General features: G+C 42.1%; 1 protein-coding gene across 29 annotated transcripts in view; it reads left to right on the top strand.

Moving 5' to 3' along the window:
• The window catches only part of LOC138836115 (sorbin and SH3 domain-containing protein 1), a 238,505-nt gene that overhangs the window by 199,587 nt on the left and 24,656 nt on the right, over positions 1–14,262 (top strand). For 15 of the 29 annotated variants that reach the window (XM_070034617.1, XM_070034622.1, XM_070034631.1 and 12 more), the window contains 5 exons: positions 2,385–2,470; positions 5,873–6,040; positions 10,164–10,210; positions 13,749–13,863; positions 13,996–14,121. In XM_070034617.1, the coding sequence (XP_069890718.1) occupies positions 2,385–2,470; positions 5,873–6,040; positions 10,164–10,210; positions 13,749–13,863; positions 13,996–14,121 (542 nt within the window). Of the gene's footprint in view, positions 1–282; positions 1,756–2,384; positions 2,471–5,872; positions 6,041–10,163; positions 10,211–13,748; positions 13,864–13,995; positions 14,122–14,262 lie in introns of all 29 variants that reach the window. The other 14 variants (XM_070034616.1, XM_070034612.1, XM_070034619.1 and 11 more) reach the window with 2 other exon arrangements.

The following is a 14,262-nucleotide window of genomic DNA, read 5'->3' as shown; positions in this document are numbered from 1 at the left end:
ACCCTCGAAGCATCTCTCTCTTGTTTTTGTTCTAATTCCCTTTTCTTAGAAATTAGCTGAGCTTCAGCCTTTCCTAACAGCAAGGTGGCCATTTTGTTCTTTGCATCTTTGCACCTGCTTTGCAGCACAGATTATTTTGCTTCTGGACATCAACTGGAAAAAAAAAATATTTTTTAAGCCCTAATGATAAATGAGCATGTTACCTCTCCTTTTTTTTTTTTTTGAAGCAGCTTTCAGCTTTAACCTAATGGGTCTGTTTATTTTATTCTGCATGCTTACCAGTGGATCGTAAAGGTGGGAATGCTCACATGATTTCTTCATCTTCAGTTCATAGCCGAACGTTTCATACTAGTGCATTAGGCCCTGGTTGTAAACACAAGAAACCCTTGTCAGCTGCAAAAGCTTGCATTTCTGAGATCCTTCCTTCCAAATTCAAACCCAGGCTCTCTGCTCCCAGCACTCTTTTGCAGGAACAGAAGAGTGTCCTGTTGCCCTCAGAGAAGGCTCAGAGTTGTGAGAACCTTTGTGTTTCTTTGACTGATTCCAAAAGAAGCCTCCCGCTCCAGGTGGGGGGAAGTATTGAGAACCTGCTCATGCGTTCCCGGCGGGATTATGACAACAAGTCCAGCAGCACCATGAGCCTCCAGGAGTACAGCACCAGCTCTAGGAGGCCCTGCCCCCTCTCCAAAAAGCCTGGGCTGCACTTCACTATGTTCTACCGGGATATGCACCAGATCAACCGAGCCGGCCTCTCCCTGGGATCCATCTCCTCCTCGAGTGTGCGAGATCTTGCCTCCCACTTTGAAAGAAGCAACCTGGCCTTGGCCAGGGGTGAGCTGGGATCCAGCCAGGAGAGCTCAGAGCACATTCCCAAACACACCGTCTCGTCCCGCATCACTGCCTTCGAGCAACTCATTCAGCGGTCCAGATCCATGCCATCCCTGGACCTGTCAGGCAGGCTGAGCAAGTCCCCTACCCCTGTGCTGACTCGCAGTGGCCTGATCTCAGCCCGCTCAGCAGAGTCCCTCCTGGAGTCAACCAAACTCTGTCCCAGGGAGATAGATGGGATGACCTCGGGAAGGGGCTATGCCTCCCCAACATGTAGTAATATGGCACACCACTCCTTGGGCTTCAGAGGCCTTGTGCCTTCTGAGCCCCTCTCCACCTGCTCGGATGAGCTGGACCACTGTTCAACTGTCTCCAATGACAGCAGAGAGGGCAGCAGTGGCAGTGTTCATGGAGACTTCCCCAAACATCGCCTCAACAAGTGCAAGGGCACCTGCCCCGCCTCATATACCCGCTTTACCACCATCCGGAAGCATGAACAGCAGCAGTCCTCCAGGCAGACTGACTGGCGTCCAGATCCCAGGGGCGACAAGAGCAGCCTCCTCAGGAACATATACCTGATGAGTCCTCTCCCTTTTCGATTGAAAAAGCCCCTCCAGCATCACCCCAGACAGGCTTCCCCTGGTGACTCCTCCTCAGGACTCTCAGTGGGCCAGAAGCCAGAGCTCCCCAGTCAGCCCCATCAGGACCAGTCTCCTTCTGGGGCAAAGCCCCTGGTGCCCACTCGCCTGTCTTCCCGGCATGCCATGGCCAGGCTTAGCCGCAGCTCAGAACCCCCTCAGGAGAGACCTGTAGGAGTCTTGGAGGACTGTCCAAGGGCTATTAATAATGGGAACTCCGTGCCGTACTCAGACCATGACCTGGACAGGAACAACAACCCACAAAGTGAACTGGCACCGTCCCATGGAGGTGGCATTTTGTGTGTTTGACCAGTCTCACCTTCCCCCGTCTCCACTCTGCTTGCTCTGTCTCTTCCTCCTTGTGTTCTCCTGATGCTCATTTTCTGCTTTGTCCTTTGCTTCTGTTTGTTTTGCTTGGCAATTAACCCTTGGCTTGCAGTGGCTGCACTTCTTTAAAAAACAAAGCCCCATCTCATTTAGACTAACCAGCAAACTGTGTTTCGAAAGAAAAATTGGCCGTTTAGCTCATCTGAGAAATGTGTTCATTGGAATCTCAAACCCCTTGCTATTTGTATCAATCCCTGCCCACCTGTGGTTTTTTGAGAGGCAGCCTCTCCGTGGCCCCGTGTGTGTGAGTGTACAGTCCACCCCTGTAAGAGCCTGCACGCCTCTTTGTAGGGACACTTATAGAATGTCTTTTCCCTTTGCTTTCTGATGAATCTTCTTCATATTAAACTAGTAAATCGCAAAAGGGAAAGATGAGTTTGGGGTTTTTTTCAATTTTATTATTGATCACTAATTGACAATGACTATTGTTGATATGAAATTTGGTATGATAGAAGAGAGGTGAGCTCTTTTCCTTACCTATTTTCCCACTAAGTCTTTGTCTGTGTTAACTCAACTTTGTTGTTTTTGAAGATTCAGAATCACCAAGACATTTTATACCAGCTGATTACTTGGAATCAACGGAAGAATTTATTCGAAGACGTCATGATGATAAAGAGGTAAATCTCATCTTTGTAGATAATTTTAATGCAGAAAAAAAAGCATTTAGGAAAGAAGTAAATGTCATAGACATTTTTTCATGGGTGATGTGGACAAAGGCTCAATTACTCTTCTCGCAGTCCACTTTTCCAGAGGTAGGCATTTTGCTGCACATGCCATAACCAGATAGCATCTCAGCCTCAGCAGGGAGGCACAGAAAGAGGTACACAGTAATGCTTCAGAAGCTGGAAACCGAGTTCATTCTTTCATCCTTCCTCCAAACCTACCCCTTTGGTCATCTGTAAGGAAATTTCCCTATCCATTCTCTACTACTACCTACCCCTCAATGGGCACAAAGCATAGTTCAAATCAGGAAAGAAGAACACAGTAGGAAAACAAAAAATAATGTGGCAATACATTTTATAAAATGATTTGAGGAAATTGTCCCTAACTCTGTTAACCTTTAATTCAGACACACACACGCACGCGCGCACACGCACACACACACACACACACACACATATTAGTATTGGTGAGAACACAGGGAGTCCAAGAACTTCAGAACATGGATATTTTCTTGCAGCTAATAAAATGTCTGCATGCAGTATGACTGCCAGGACCTACAAGAGTCCATTCTCCCAGGGATCTGGGAAGAGGTGGAACTGCATATCAGCCGAATGCACAAAATCAGCTTCTATGGTGATAAAGCATTACAATGCATATGTTCCGGACTTCACATTCCTAGGAAAAAGGGGTCCTCTAGATTAGACAAGTTTAGTGCCCATTTTCCTGTAATGAGCTAAGAGATGGAAGAATTTCTTTGAACAGATGGCAGTGAGGGAAGGTGGCCATGAACTTACAGCCCTGTCCTATTCCATTTTCCTATGTTTTTCTGTCGTGAGTGGTTCCAGAGTATAGGTGGAGTTTCCTAAAGATTTAGGGTAAAGCTGACAGAACTTTATGATTATAATCATTGCTGCCAGATGGTAAGGAGAGAGAGAGGAGTAGAACGAGATAGACTAGACAAGGAGGGAGAGGAAGAGAGAGAGAGAGAGAGAGAGAGAGAGAGAGAGAGAGAGAGAGAACATGCCTGTCCCTGTCCTCTTCCAGGGACAGTTTTCACTACGATCCTATACTGTTGAATGCAAGAAGAAAGAGGAAGCACTTGATGTCCAGATTTATTTGTAACAACTAGATCTAAAACTCATTAATGATGAGTGTCCATGAAGACAGAACAGATTCATTTCCTTGTTTTTTGTTACGTATTTCCTGTCCCAAGGCCCAGGATTCCTGTGTATGCAGGCTTGGACTGCTGTGAGAGGAAGGGGAAATTCCATTTCAGTAATAAGTATAAAGCCTTAGAATCCAACTTGGAAAGTCTTGTGGTAGAACTTTACCTGAATAGGGCCTATTTACTTACTTGATTTAACAATGATACCTTAAATGTGGTCTACAAAATGTGGGCAGCTCACAGATCCTAAAATAATTGGAATCATTACCGAGATTGGAACTTATATGGTTAAATGACAAAACTGCTTGATTTACAAAGTTCAGGTTTAAGCACTGGGTTGGGAGTTTGCTCCATTAGTTGCTTCCATTTATGATGTTAAACCTTGGCTGGTGCCCCTGTGGGGCTAAGCAGAGACTGTAACAGCCTCTAGCCTGAGTCTGTTTTCACTGTAGAAATGACTCTGAGTCTCAGCAGGAGGGGGAGGGGAGGTAATAAATACTCTGCTTTTGTGCAGATATTTTATTGTTTGCATGATGACAATGGAATTTCAGAAAATGAAGCAGTCTACCCAGGACCACCTAACAAGTGAACCTACAGAGGTTCACAAGCTAGAAGCCAAGACTCTGTGTTACTGGGCCAGTGCTCTCTCGATGGCCTGTGTCTTATAACTCATTTTCTCGTCTTCTCTCATTTATTCTTTGTAACAATTTACCAAACAGTGGAAATCCCACAGTCATTTGATGAGTTGTTATTTGTAGACCTCAGAGTAAAATTGGACTCACCATCCCTTGGAGCTGATTGCCTCCTGGAAAAAACAAAAAACAAAAAACAAAAAAAAAACTATGTTTTATTGAGTATGCTAAGAAGAATTAGTTCTGATTAATGCTTTCCTGTAAGGAATGTTAATCTGAGGGATGAAAGATTGCTATGGTATAAGGAAACACATTAAAATTCTATAGAGCCATTTCAATAGCATATAAAGACATTTTTTAAAAAGCAAGTTGAATTTTTTTTTTTTTTTTTTTTTTTGTCGGTCGTGGGGCTTGAACTCTGGGCCTGGGCGCTGTCCCTCAGCTCTTCAGCTCAAGGCGAGTGCTCTACCACTTGAGCTACAGCGCCACTTCCGGTTTTCTGGTGGTTTATTGGAGATAGGAGTCTCACGGTCTCTCCTGCCCGGGCTGGCTTTGAACCGCGATCCTCAGATCTCAGCCTCCTGAGTAGCTAGGATTACAGGCGTGAGCCACCAGCGCCCGGCAAGTTGAATTATTTTTTAAAGAAATTCTACAAATAGGTTTCAGTTCTACAAGTCAGATAATTACTACAGAGGATCTTGATCAATGTTACCCTTCCAACTTGAAGCATTTTTTTAAAAGTCTTTAAAACAAATTGATGACTATTTTCTTAACAGAGAAAAGACTGTTTCCTCCAACCCTAGGTACCATTATGGTTAGTTTCTTTACTGTGTTTATATTCCACAGCATTCCCTTAAACCCAGTTCATTTCACCTAATGAAGAAGTAATTCGATAAGATAATAACCGAGACTCTTAGCCACATGAAGAGCCTTTGATGCATATCCTAAGGCCTCCTAAAACTTGTGTTTAGGGAAGTGTTGGCAGGCCTAGAAGAAAGGATCCACATTTTCTGGACAGCTTAACTCTGTGAATAATGTGTGGTAGAGTAACTGACAGAGCAGGCACAGAACTGACTTAGTTGCTGAACAAGTTTCATGGTCCTGATATGGGCTGCAGAAAATAGCCAGTACTGGTCTCTCCTTGGGAATACACTGTGGGAACATATCACTACCTTTGGGAGGTAACTTTTAACTGCCAATCCAACATGCCTGCAGTTCCCTGTCTGTGATCCCTGGGTCTCTGCCCTTTGCTGCTAGAAATCAGATGACTTTGGGCTGAGCCAGAGATAGTTAGCTGGACAATGTGATCATATGGAATCATGCTTTCCCACATTCCAGCCTTCCCCAGGTTTCTCCTAGGCAGTTTTCTCTCTCTTTATAGGGTGTACAGAGGGTGGTTGCCATGGGAACATAATAGTTGTGGCCCTAACACCCACCCCTCTGACTTAAAGCCACCTCCCTTTTTACCCCCTACCATCTTCCTTATTTGCTTTTGTTGGCCATTTTCTATTACCCTAGACCAGATTATTCACTGCCCATTTTATGCAATTTTATGGCAGAAACTTTTAGCGGACCAGAGACGACTTAAGCGTGAGCAAGAAGAGGCCGATATTGCAGCTCGACGCCACACGGGCGTCATCCCGACGCACCATCAGTTTATCACTAATGAGCGCTTTGGGGACCTTCTCAATATAGACGATACTGCAAAAAGGAAATCTGGGTCAGAGGTCTGTTTTGGTCACCTCGAATTGCTGCTTGACCCAAAGCAATACTTGCCTTCTCTCAGCATTGCCCTCTGTAGGCCAATGTAGTTTTGCAAACAGCATCTGTCATCCTGGCTTCCCTTAGCCTTGCTTTGGCTCTTTTGTGGCTGGTGAATGGACATGAGCCCCATTATGTCCTGTGCTCTATATGTTCAAGCATGCCTGGCTGTGGGACCGGGATCTGCTGTGCACACCCTTAATGCATGTTTAGAGCATTGGCTGCCTCCATGAGTCCAGTCCTCTCCATTCTGCATTTGATCATGATACCATGTTGCCTGTACATTCTGCTTAACCGCCATGTACCTTAGGCCATGCACATTGGTAATGATTCATTTTTAAAGAAGTAGTTAATGAAATTTATGTTACTAAAGTTGGCTAGTGATATTTTATGACAGTAATAAGGGCCTCCAAATGTGGTGGCATTGCCATGGAAACATCAGAGAGCTTATTGCTGTGCATGTATGGACTGATTAATTATTGTGTGACCTGTTTAGTAGTGCTTCAGCACCACTGAACAACTGAAGGACTTGTGGTTAGGATAAACCCATAGAAGGTACAGAGATCTCTGAGAGGCCTTTCATTTATTTCATTGCTTTTTTGACATTTGTAAGCTTAAACATTTCATATTATAAAAGGATTGAGGAACAAAACTTTGAAGTGATTTATCTTGGCTGCCTACACCAAGGTCAGTACTTTGGAATTCTTGTGCTGACTTACATGCTTCCTCTTGACTAAGAGTTTATGCTTTGCCATGTGACCCTTAGCTAGTTCTGCTGAAGATGGTCTCTTCTTGGGGAAGTGTACATGTCTGGGGTGTGGCATATGGGTGCTTGGTAGCATGGAGTGATACAATATGTAGTTTTATAAACTTTTAGTATAGTAGATCCATACTAATATTTCTAGCTTTTGAGTGACATAGGTATCATTGGCTAGTACTTATTCACTTATTTATTTTTGAGAAATAGAAGGTGTTTAGCAAGAAGAGATAAAGAAAAGAAGGGACGCTGACTTAAGGAAATCTGGGGAGTGGGAGGAGATTATAAAGTGTAGGAGAAAAAGAGCACGTAGCAGGAAAAGGAAGCAAAAGTTAGAAGTGTCACTCGCTCACCTATAAGGGAAGTTTAGCCTCCCCCTTGGCACTGCAGCTCCTCCTCAGAACAACGCTGACCAGGAGGTTCTGGTGTGGGTTCATCCATTCCAGGTCTATGGGCCTGTGAATGAGGAAGAAGATAGAAAAGTGCAAAGGCATTCTGATAACACATGGAAATGAAGATGCAGCTCAGGTGAGGTAGCCATGGACAGAAGCAGGTGCTTTCTCTTTGACAAGTCTTGACTCCCCTCTTAAGTAGTAGTGTTCAAATTTAACTGTGCATCAGAACCTCCTGAAGGCTTGTTAGAATGCAGGTTCTTGGGTCCTGTCTACAATGTTTTGATCTGGACTGTGGCCTGAGAATTTGCAAGTTGCTAGGGAGATGTTGATGGTGCCAGTTTAAGGGACTGCATTAGGAGAACCATAGCCTTAGGAGTTGACTAGTAAATGTGAGAAAATAACCAGCAAGCACCAGGCTGTGTTGTGGAGCTGTACTTTATTCTCACTCAGTAGAACATGGGTGGCAACTAATTCTGTATAGGCTCCTGTGGGAGGCAGAGTTGGGACAGTCTTTGAAGGCTAGTAGTAGAAGAGTCTCCCTTGTGCATATTTATTACCTCATGCTAGAGTGAGTAACAATGAAAGCCAGAGGAAGCAAAGATGAGTTAGAGGGGCATAGAGAAGTGACTATAACTGTCTTGTCTAGCCATCGATAACTCACATACATATGTCTTAAGAGTTCAATGGAATCATTGTTTCTCAGCTTTGAGTAATGTATGAATTCCTATTTTTTTTTACCTTTTTTGGCCAGTACTAGGACTTGAACTCAGGACCTTGTACGTGTTAGACTGGAGTTCTACCACTTGAGCAACTTCTCCAGCCTGGCTTTTTGCTAGACTGGCTTTGAACTTCACTCCTCCAGTTCTCAACTTCCTGAAAAGCTAGAATTACAAATGAGACATGAGTGCCCAGTCTCTATAAGTTCCTTTTAATGGGGAAAAAAAAAGCACCAGACCCCATTATTGACCTAAACTTATTTACTTATTAAATAGTTCATAAATTATTTACTAACAAACTATACGCCTATATAAACTTTATTAATTAAATGAATAAATGATATTATTTTTAAAGAACTTGTGTATCATCCAAAGTATAAATAGATGCTATTTTGGTATGTATTTGAAAAGTCACATGGCTCTAAGAGGGTGATATAGAGTGACTTCTTGCACCCCTATTTTGTTTGCCTTACTTACTTTTTTTCTTTGGGATCACTGTGAGCTTTTTGTACTTGCAACTTTTGCTATTGGCTCTTATGAACTTGTGTCATTTTATCATTAGTTCCATATCCATTCTTTTTGTTTTTTACAACTTAAATTATGATCGTTGGCTACAAACAGACATAAATATAGGCATTGCAATGGAGTGGCATTAACTTAATTATAAAGTGGCCGTTCAGTTGCTCCCTGCTATGTATGTTTATAGATAGATGGAAATGTCAACACAGAAATACAAAGACAGAACAAAACAAAAAACTGCTGTTGAGAGCTGGGCATTGTGGGGCACATCTATAATCCTGGGCTTGAGGATGTGGAGGCAAGAAGCTTGTAAGTTCAAGACTAGCCTGGGCTATATGGCAAGATCCTGTCTCAAAAACAGAACCCCAAAACAAAACAAAACTCTTGTGGAGAGTTCACAGTCCCTAAGAAGACCCTGTAAGACCTCAGTTTGAGAAGCATAGAACTATGGATATCTATTGAAGGATCAAAATCTAACATTAAGTTTAATGACTTTTAAATCGTTTTCTTAACTAAAATGTTCCTTCGTTTTTTTCTTCCACTCAACCAATCAATCCCTTCTTGTAAGGAAGAGATGATGTTATTTCATTTTCATCACATTGTTTTTCTAGACCAAAAGGTCATAGCAATTGAAGAGGTTGAAGCTTCTCATGGCTTAGGGATAGAATTACACTGGCATTTACCTGATTTTTACTGTTTATCTTCCTTAAAAAAAAAAAAAAAGCTTGAAAAGCCTAATTTTAAAGATGAGAAAGATATTAAATGAATATAGTAAGTAAAGGTGAATTTCTTGCTAGAATTGGAGCAGAAGACATTATAGACAAAGAAGGAGACTTAGCAGAGGTGTAGCAAGAAGATATGCTGGACTGGAAATAGGAAAAGCAGTGAGGTAAGAGGGGAGAAATGTTGCAAATGGAGAATTGATATGAAGAACAAGAGCAGAGCTGCCAGCATCAAAGCAAGGGAGTGACCTGAGGAAGAATTTGAGGAATGTTGTTTGTGCTCTTGGGTGACAGTGGATCCAGTGTGGAGAAGGTAAAATCAAAGCAAGCATTGTGCCTGGGGGAACCAGAGGTCAGACCCACAATGGGGCTGTGGATTCAGGGGCTCTAATGACAAAATGGATGAGAATGTGGAGCAGGGCTGAGTCTGACTTGCAGGCTGGGTTGTCTGGGAGGAGAGAGCAAGAGCTGTCCCAGCAGGAATGGAAATCTCAGCAGATGGCTTTATTTCGGTTCAGGACTGGCTTTTTCTGGCTTTTTGGGTGATCTCACTGAACCTAAGCAATATGGAATACAAGTTGGCAGAAAAGGTGAATCTGAGTTTCAACTATTTGTAGATCAAAATTTAATTCAGGCAAATAGAAAATGGTCCTAAGAAGTGAGTCAGTAGATAAGGAATGCCTTGGAACTTCTGGCTGCCAGTAGCTAGGGTCAGCAAGTTTTGGGGGAACCCAACTCCTGCAGCATTGAGATTTTTCAAACTGCTTTTCCCTAAATCTGGTCCTTTTTAGGGGAATTTTCATGCATGGCCAAGGTAACTAAAAATAAGGTCAGATGCTGGGATTTGGCTCAGATTTTTGTACCACAACGAACTGGATAGAGTGAATTTTTTCTGCTTGCTTTCTAGAAACTTAGGAACGTGTGACCTTTTTATTGGACATGATCCATGACATTAACTTGTCATTGTTTCTTGTATTTAGATGAGACCTGCCAGAGCCAAATTTGACTTTAAAGCTCAGACATTAAAGTAAGTACCACCTGTCATATTTGTATTTCTCACTGCTGCTTTGAACACAACAGTATGCATGTAGAAGAGAGTTGAAAAAAGAATAATGTGGACTTCAAAACATAACAGTAGTTTACATACCAAGCACTGTTTAAAATATGTTGAATATTCTTTCAGCCTTCATGAATGAGGACAGAATGAACCCTGTGGAATATAGTCATATTTGCCCCACTGAACACACAAGGAAACTGCAGGACTGTAGGTACAGAAACTGGCACCAGGTGCTGGGCTTTTAAGCACTGTGTCCCCAGCCTTCTATATAGGGCCCAGTTTGCTTGAGTAAGTGGCAACTTCATCTGCCCAACACTTCAGGAAAGTGTAGAACCAGTCTCTCAGAATGTAACTTGGCCAGTTTCCCTTCAGCATTCCAAAGGAGTAAAGGTCTCTGAGAACCCACAGGAAACTAGCATTTTTTAAAGTGCATTCCTCAGAGTGTACACCTTGTAAGATGTTTCTCAAAACAAAAATCCTGTTGTAAAAAAATGAGTTCAGGAACCACTGTTACTTCCCACTTCCACTCTAGAAGAGATACTTTGCTGTATATTCATGGCTGTAGAAATCTTTCTATGTGCTAGCTTTATAGTTAACTATAGATTAAAATTGGCCGTGTACTTTCATTTGCAGCTGAAAACCCCATAGCCATCAGCTCACATCCATAAGTGACAGGGAACACGGTGGGAGGGCTACTCAACTGCTGTTCCCATTTCCAATGCCAAATAAGCAACTGGGCCAGTTTCTAAAATGTAGATATGAATCTGATGACGTTGAGCTTGTTTATTTTACTCCAGTATATAGCTGATCAGCTAAGAGATGGCTGCTGTTTTGTCTAAGCCATCAATCTCTCATCCCTAGTCTTCCTTATCTGCATGATGAGGATTTTTTAAAAAAATGCTTCTCTTGTGAGGAACCAGGGTAAAACCTGTAAAACATGTTTTACAGTGGATCAGAAATCAATGCTCCAAGTGTATTATCTCTCTGTTTTAGCCAGAAGGAGAATGTCAAAGGCATATAAATTAATTTGCAGTTTAATCCTATAGATAACTGTTTTTTTACCCTTTGAATTAAGAAAAACCTAAGTATCAGACACTGAAGGGTGTAATGATAATATATTTTCCTGGGTTTCATGAAAGAGTTTAAAGTAATTTCTTCTCATGTGCAATCATTTCAGATAGAAGAAATGAGAAGACTGGGATTCATGGAAATTGTTACCCTTTATCATCATTGTTAATGCTAGAGTGTTCCTTCTTGACTCTGTATCCATCATGACCTGTGCCTTCAAAACAAAGTCATTGGAACTTAGCAAAAACAGTAACTGCCACGTCCGTAGAGAGTCTTATTTTAAACCTTCTAATCCTTTAAAGTTACCTGTGTTACTTTAAAACAAAACAAAACAAAACAAAAAACTGTGCTGTGGAGACACATGGTTCAACAATATGGAAAAGTCAACCAGGCTCCTTGCTGTGTTGTGCTCATATATGCAATGATATTCCAGAAAAGACCTAAAGTTTATCAGTGTATTGTGCTATTGTTTCCTAGTAGTTACCATCATATCTGGTCACAGGGGTTTTTGTTGTTGTTGTTGTTGTTTGTTTGTTTTGTTTTTTGTTTTGCCAGTCTGAGGGCTTGAATTCAAGGCTTTGGCACTGTCCCTGAACTTCTTTTGCTCAAGGCTGGCACTCTACCACTTGAGCCACAGTGCCACTTCTGGCTTTTTCTGTTTATGTGGCGCTGAGGAAACGAACACAGGGCTTCATGCATGCTAAGCAAGCACTCCACCACTAAGGCACATTCCCAGCCCCTGGTCACATGGTTCTTTGGGAGCTGGGAGTAGTCTATATATAGTATGGTCACCACAGAGACCTCATTATTTATCTACATTGGCCACAACTGCATACCTCTTCTTGATTTTTTTCTCTCATTCAAGCTGTCTTTCTCCTTTGCTTAGTATTAGTTATAGGGCGGTTTCAGTTACTACTTGCCCTCCGTGCTGTGGACCACTCAGGATCACTGATTTAGGAGTCTGCACAAACCCCGCAGAGGTAGAGATGTTGAGAATCATGCTCATGCTTTTTGCCTTCAGTTAGGGATAAAAGAAGGAGAACTGGGGACACTTCACAAAAGGCTTTGGCAAAAATGTGGTGAGAGACATTTCTTCTCACAGAAACAAATGTCTAGATCCTCTTCACAGGCCTATTTAGGATTAAAATCTTAGCTCCCAGTGCAGATTTAGAGCAGTCACCTTGTGCTTTTATTCAGCACAGAGCCAACTCTGTACTGTGTGCAAGTTTTTCCAGATGTGCCCTGTTCTTTAGCTGGCATCCCTCATGTACTATGGGACTTCCTGACATGCACATAACTGGCAGCACACCCCTTCCAAATTACAATCAGAGATCTTTTTCCCATACTGTTACTTTGATGCAAGTGAAAAAGATTTTTCTTCATCCAAGAAAAATTCAAGCCATAATTTTTTCCCTCTGGAGTTATCATTTTATCTTTAATCCATCTTTTTGTCTCATTTAATTTTTTTATTGTTTTTATAAAGGTGATATGCAGAGAGATTACAGTAACATGTCACGTAAAGAATTCATTTCTCTTGGTATCTCATTGTTTTTTAAAAAGGAGTCCTAGTTAAATGTTAATGTCATCATTATTTAGGCAAGGCATGGATTTGGAGAAATGGGGAAAGGGCATGAAGCACTTTGAAAGAAAATCTCCTTTTCTTTCCAAGAGCCCTTTTCCACATTCAAGGAAGGAAATAAGCATTTATTGAATGTCTAGAACAGGCACTGTGTTTCCTTTGCATTGGTGGCTGCAACTTTGAATTAGCAACTGTGATCAGATAAAGAAATAGTGTCTCAGAGAGATTAAGTATAAGTATCTTATCTAAAGCCCCAGAGCCTATAAATCATAGAATGGAATTTGATTCCAGGTTTGCCTAACTTTAGAGTCTCCCTACTGTGTGGTGTTAGAGAGATGGATAGTGAGATGAGTGGGTACACAGCTGGCTGACTGGTGAAATGATTGAAGGATCTTGGTATGTTGCAGATTATTCACAGGTAATTTAGAGCAATGCAGACATTATTACTGTAGCACAGAAGGAGGTAGTAAATGTATCCAGAAGGAGACATTTTTCCACCCTCAAATAAACATCAGTTAAGGCTTTTGGGAGCATCGCCCTGTGGTGTGTCAATATTCAAAGCATTCAGACAGTATTCACAAAACATTCATTGAGAAAGCTCCAACAAACCAACCAGGCCTCTGAGCAATCTGGAATGCTATTCAGTTTGAATGTTAACACCCATCCCACAAAAGACTGGAAAAATGCCCAATGTGATGTAATTTCCTGACAAGTGGGTTTCTCACTACCAAATATGGAGCCACCTTCTTCTGTAATCTCTCTCCCTTAACCCCACTTGAAGTCTCCTGATAAGAAACATAAGTGTCTTAATCTTGCACATATTGAGCCATCTGCTAAAATCTAGTGGCCTTCTGTCAACAGGGAGCTTCCTCTGCAGAAGGGAGACATTGTTTACATTTATAAGCAGATCGATCAGAACTGGTATGAAGGCGAACACCATGGCCGGGTGGGAATCTTCCCACGCACCTACATTGAGGTACTGTAGCCCCTTATCTTTCTGAGAAAAATCCCAACCATATCCAAAGCACTGTGTTTACTGAATACTTGTGTTGCTTTCTATTCCTCTTGTTGCCCTTCTTTCTTCTCTTTGCTTCTTTTCTTTTCTCAGCTACTTCCTCCTGCTGAAAAGGCTCAGCCCAAAAAGTTGACACCCGTGCAGGTGTTGGAATATGGAGAAGCTATTGCTAAGTTTAACTTTAATGGTGATACTCAAGTAGAAATGTCTTTCAGAAAGGTAAGCTCCCTTTCTTATGATATGCTTTGGGGCTCTTGGGTGGTGCCGTTATTAGGGGGATATAATGTTGCTGCTGAGTGCCAGTCTATAGTTTTAAGAGGTTCATATGCTGATAGAAATTGCAATAAGGGCATTTGGAGA

This window comes from Dipodomys merriami, unplaced genomic scaffold (assembly GCF_024711535.1).
Source record: "Dipodomys merriami isolate MVZ:Mamm:240054 unplaced genomic scaffold, mDipMer1.0.p SCAF_249, whole genome shotgun sequence".
NCBI lineage: Eukaryota > Metazoa > Chordata > Mammalia > Rodentia > Heteromyidae > Dipodomys > Dipodomys merriami.
This window is presented reverse-complemented; position numbering and strand designations above follow the sequence as displayed.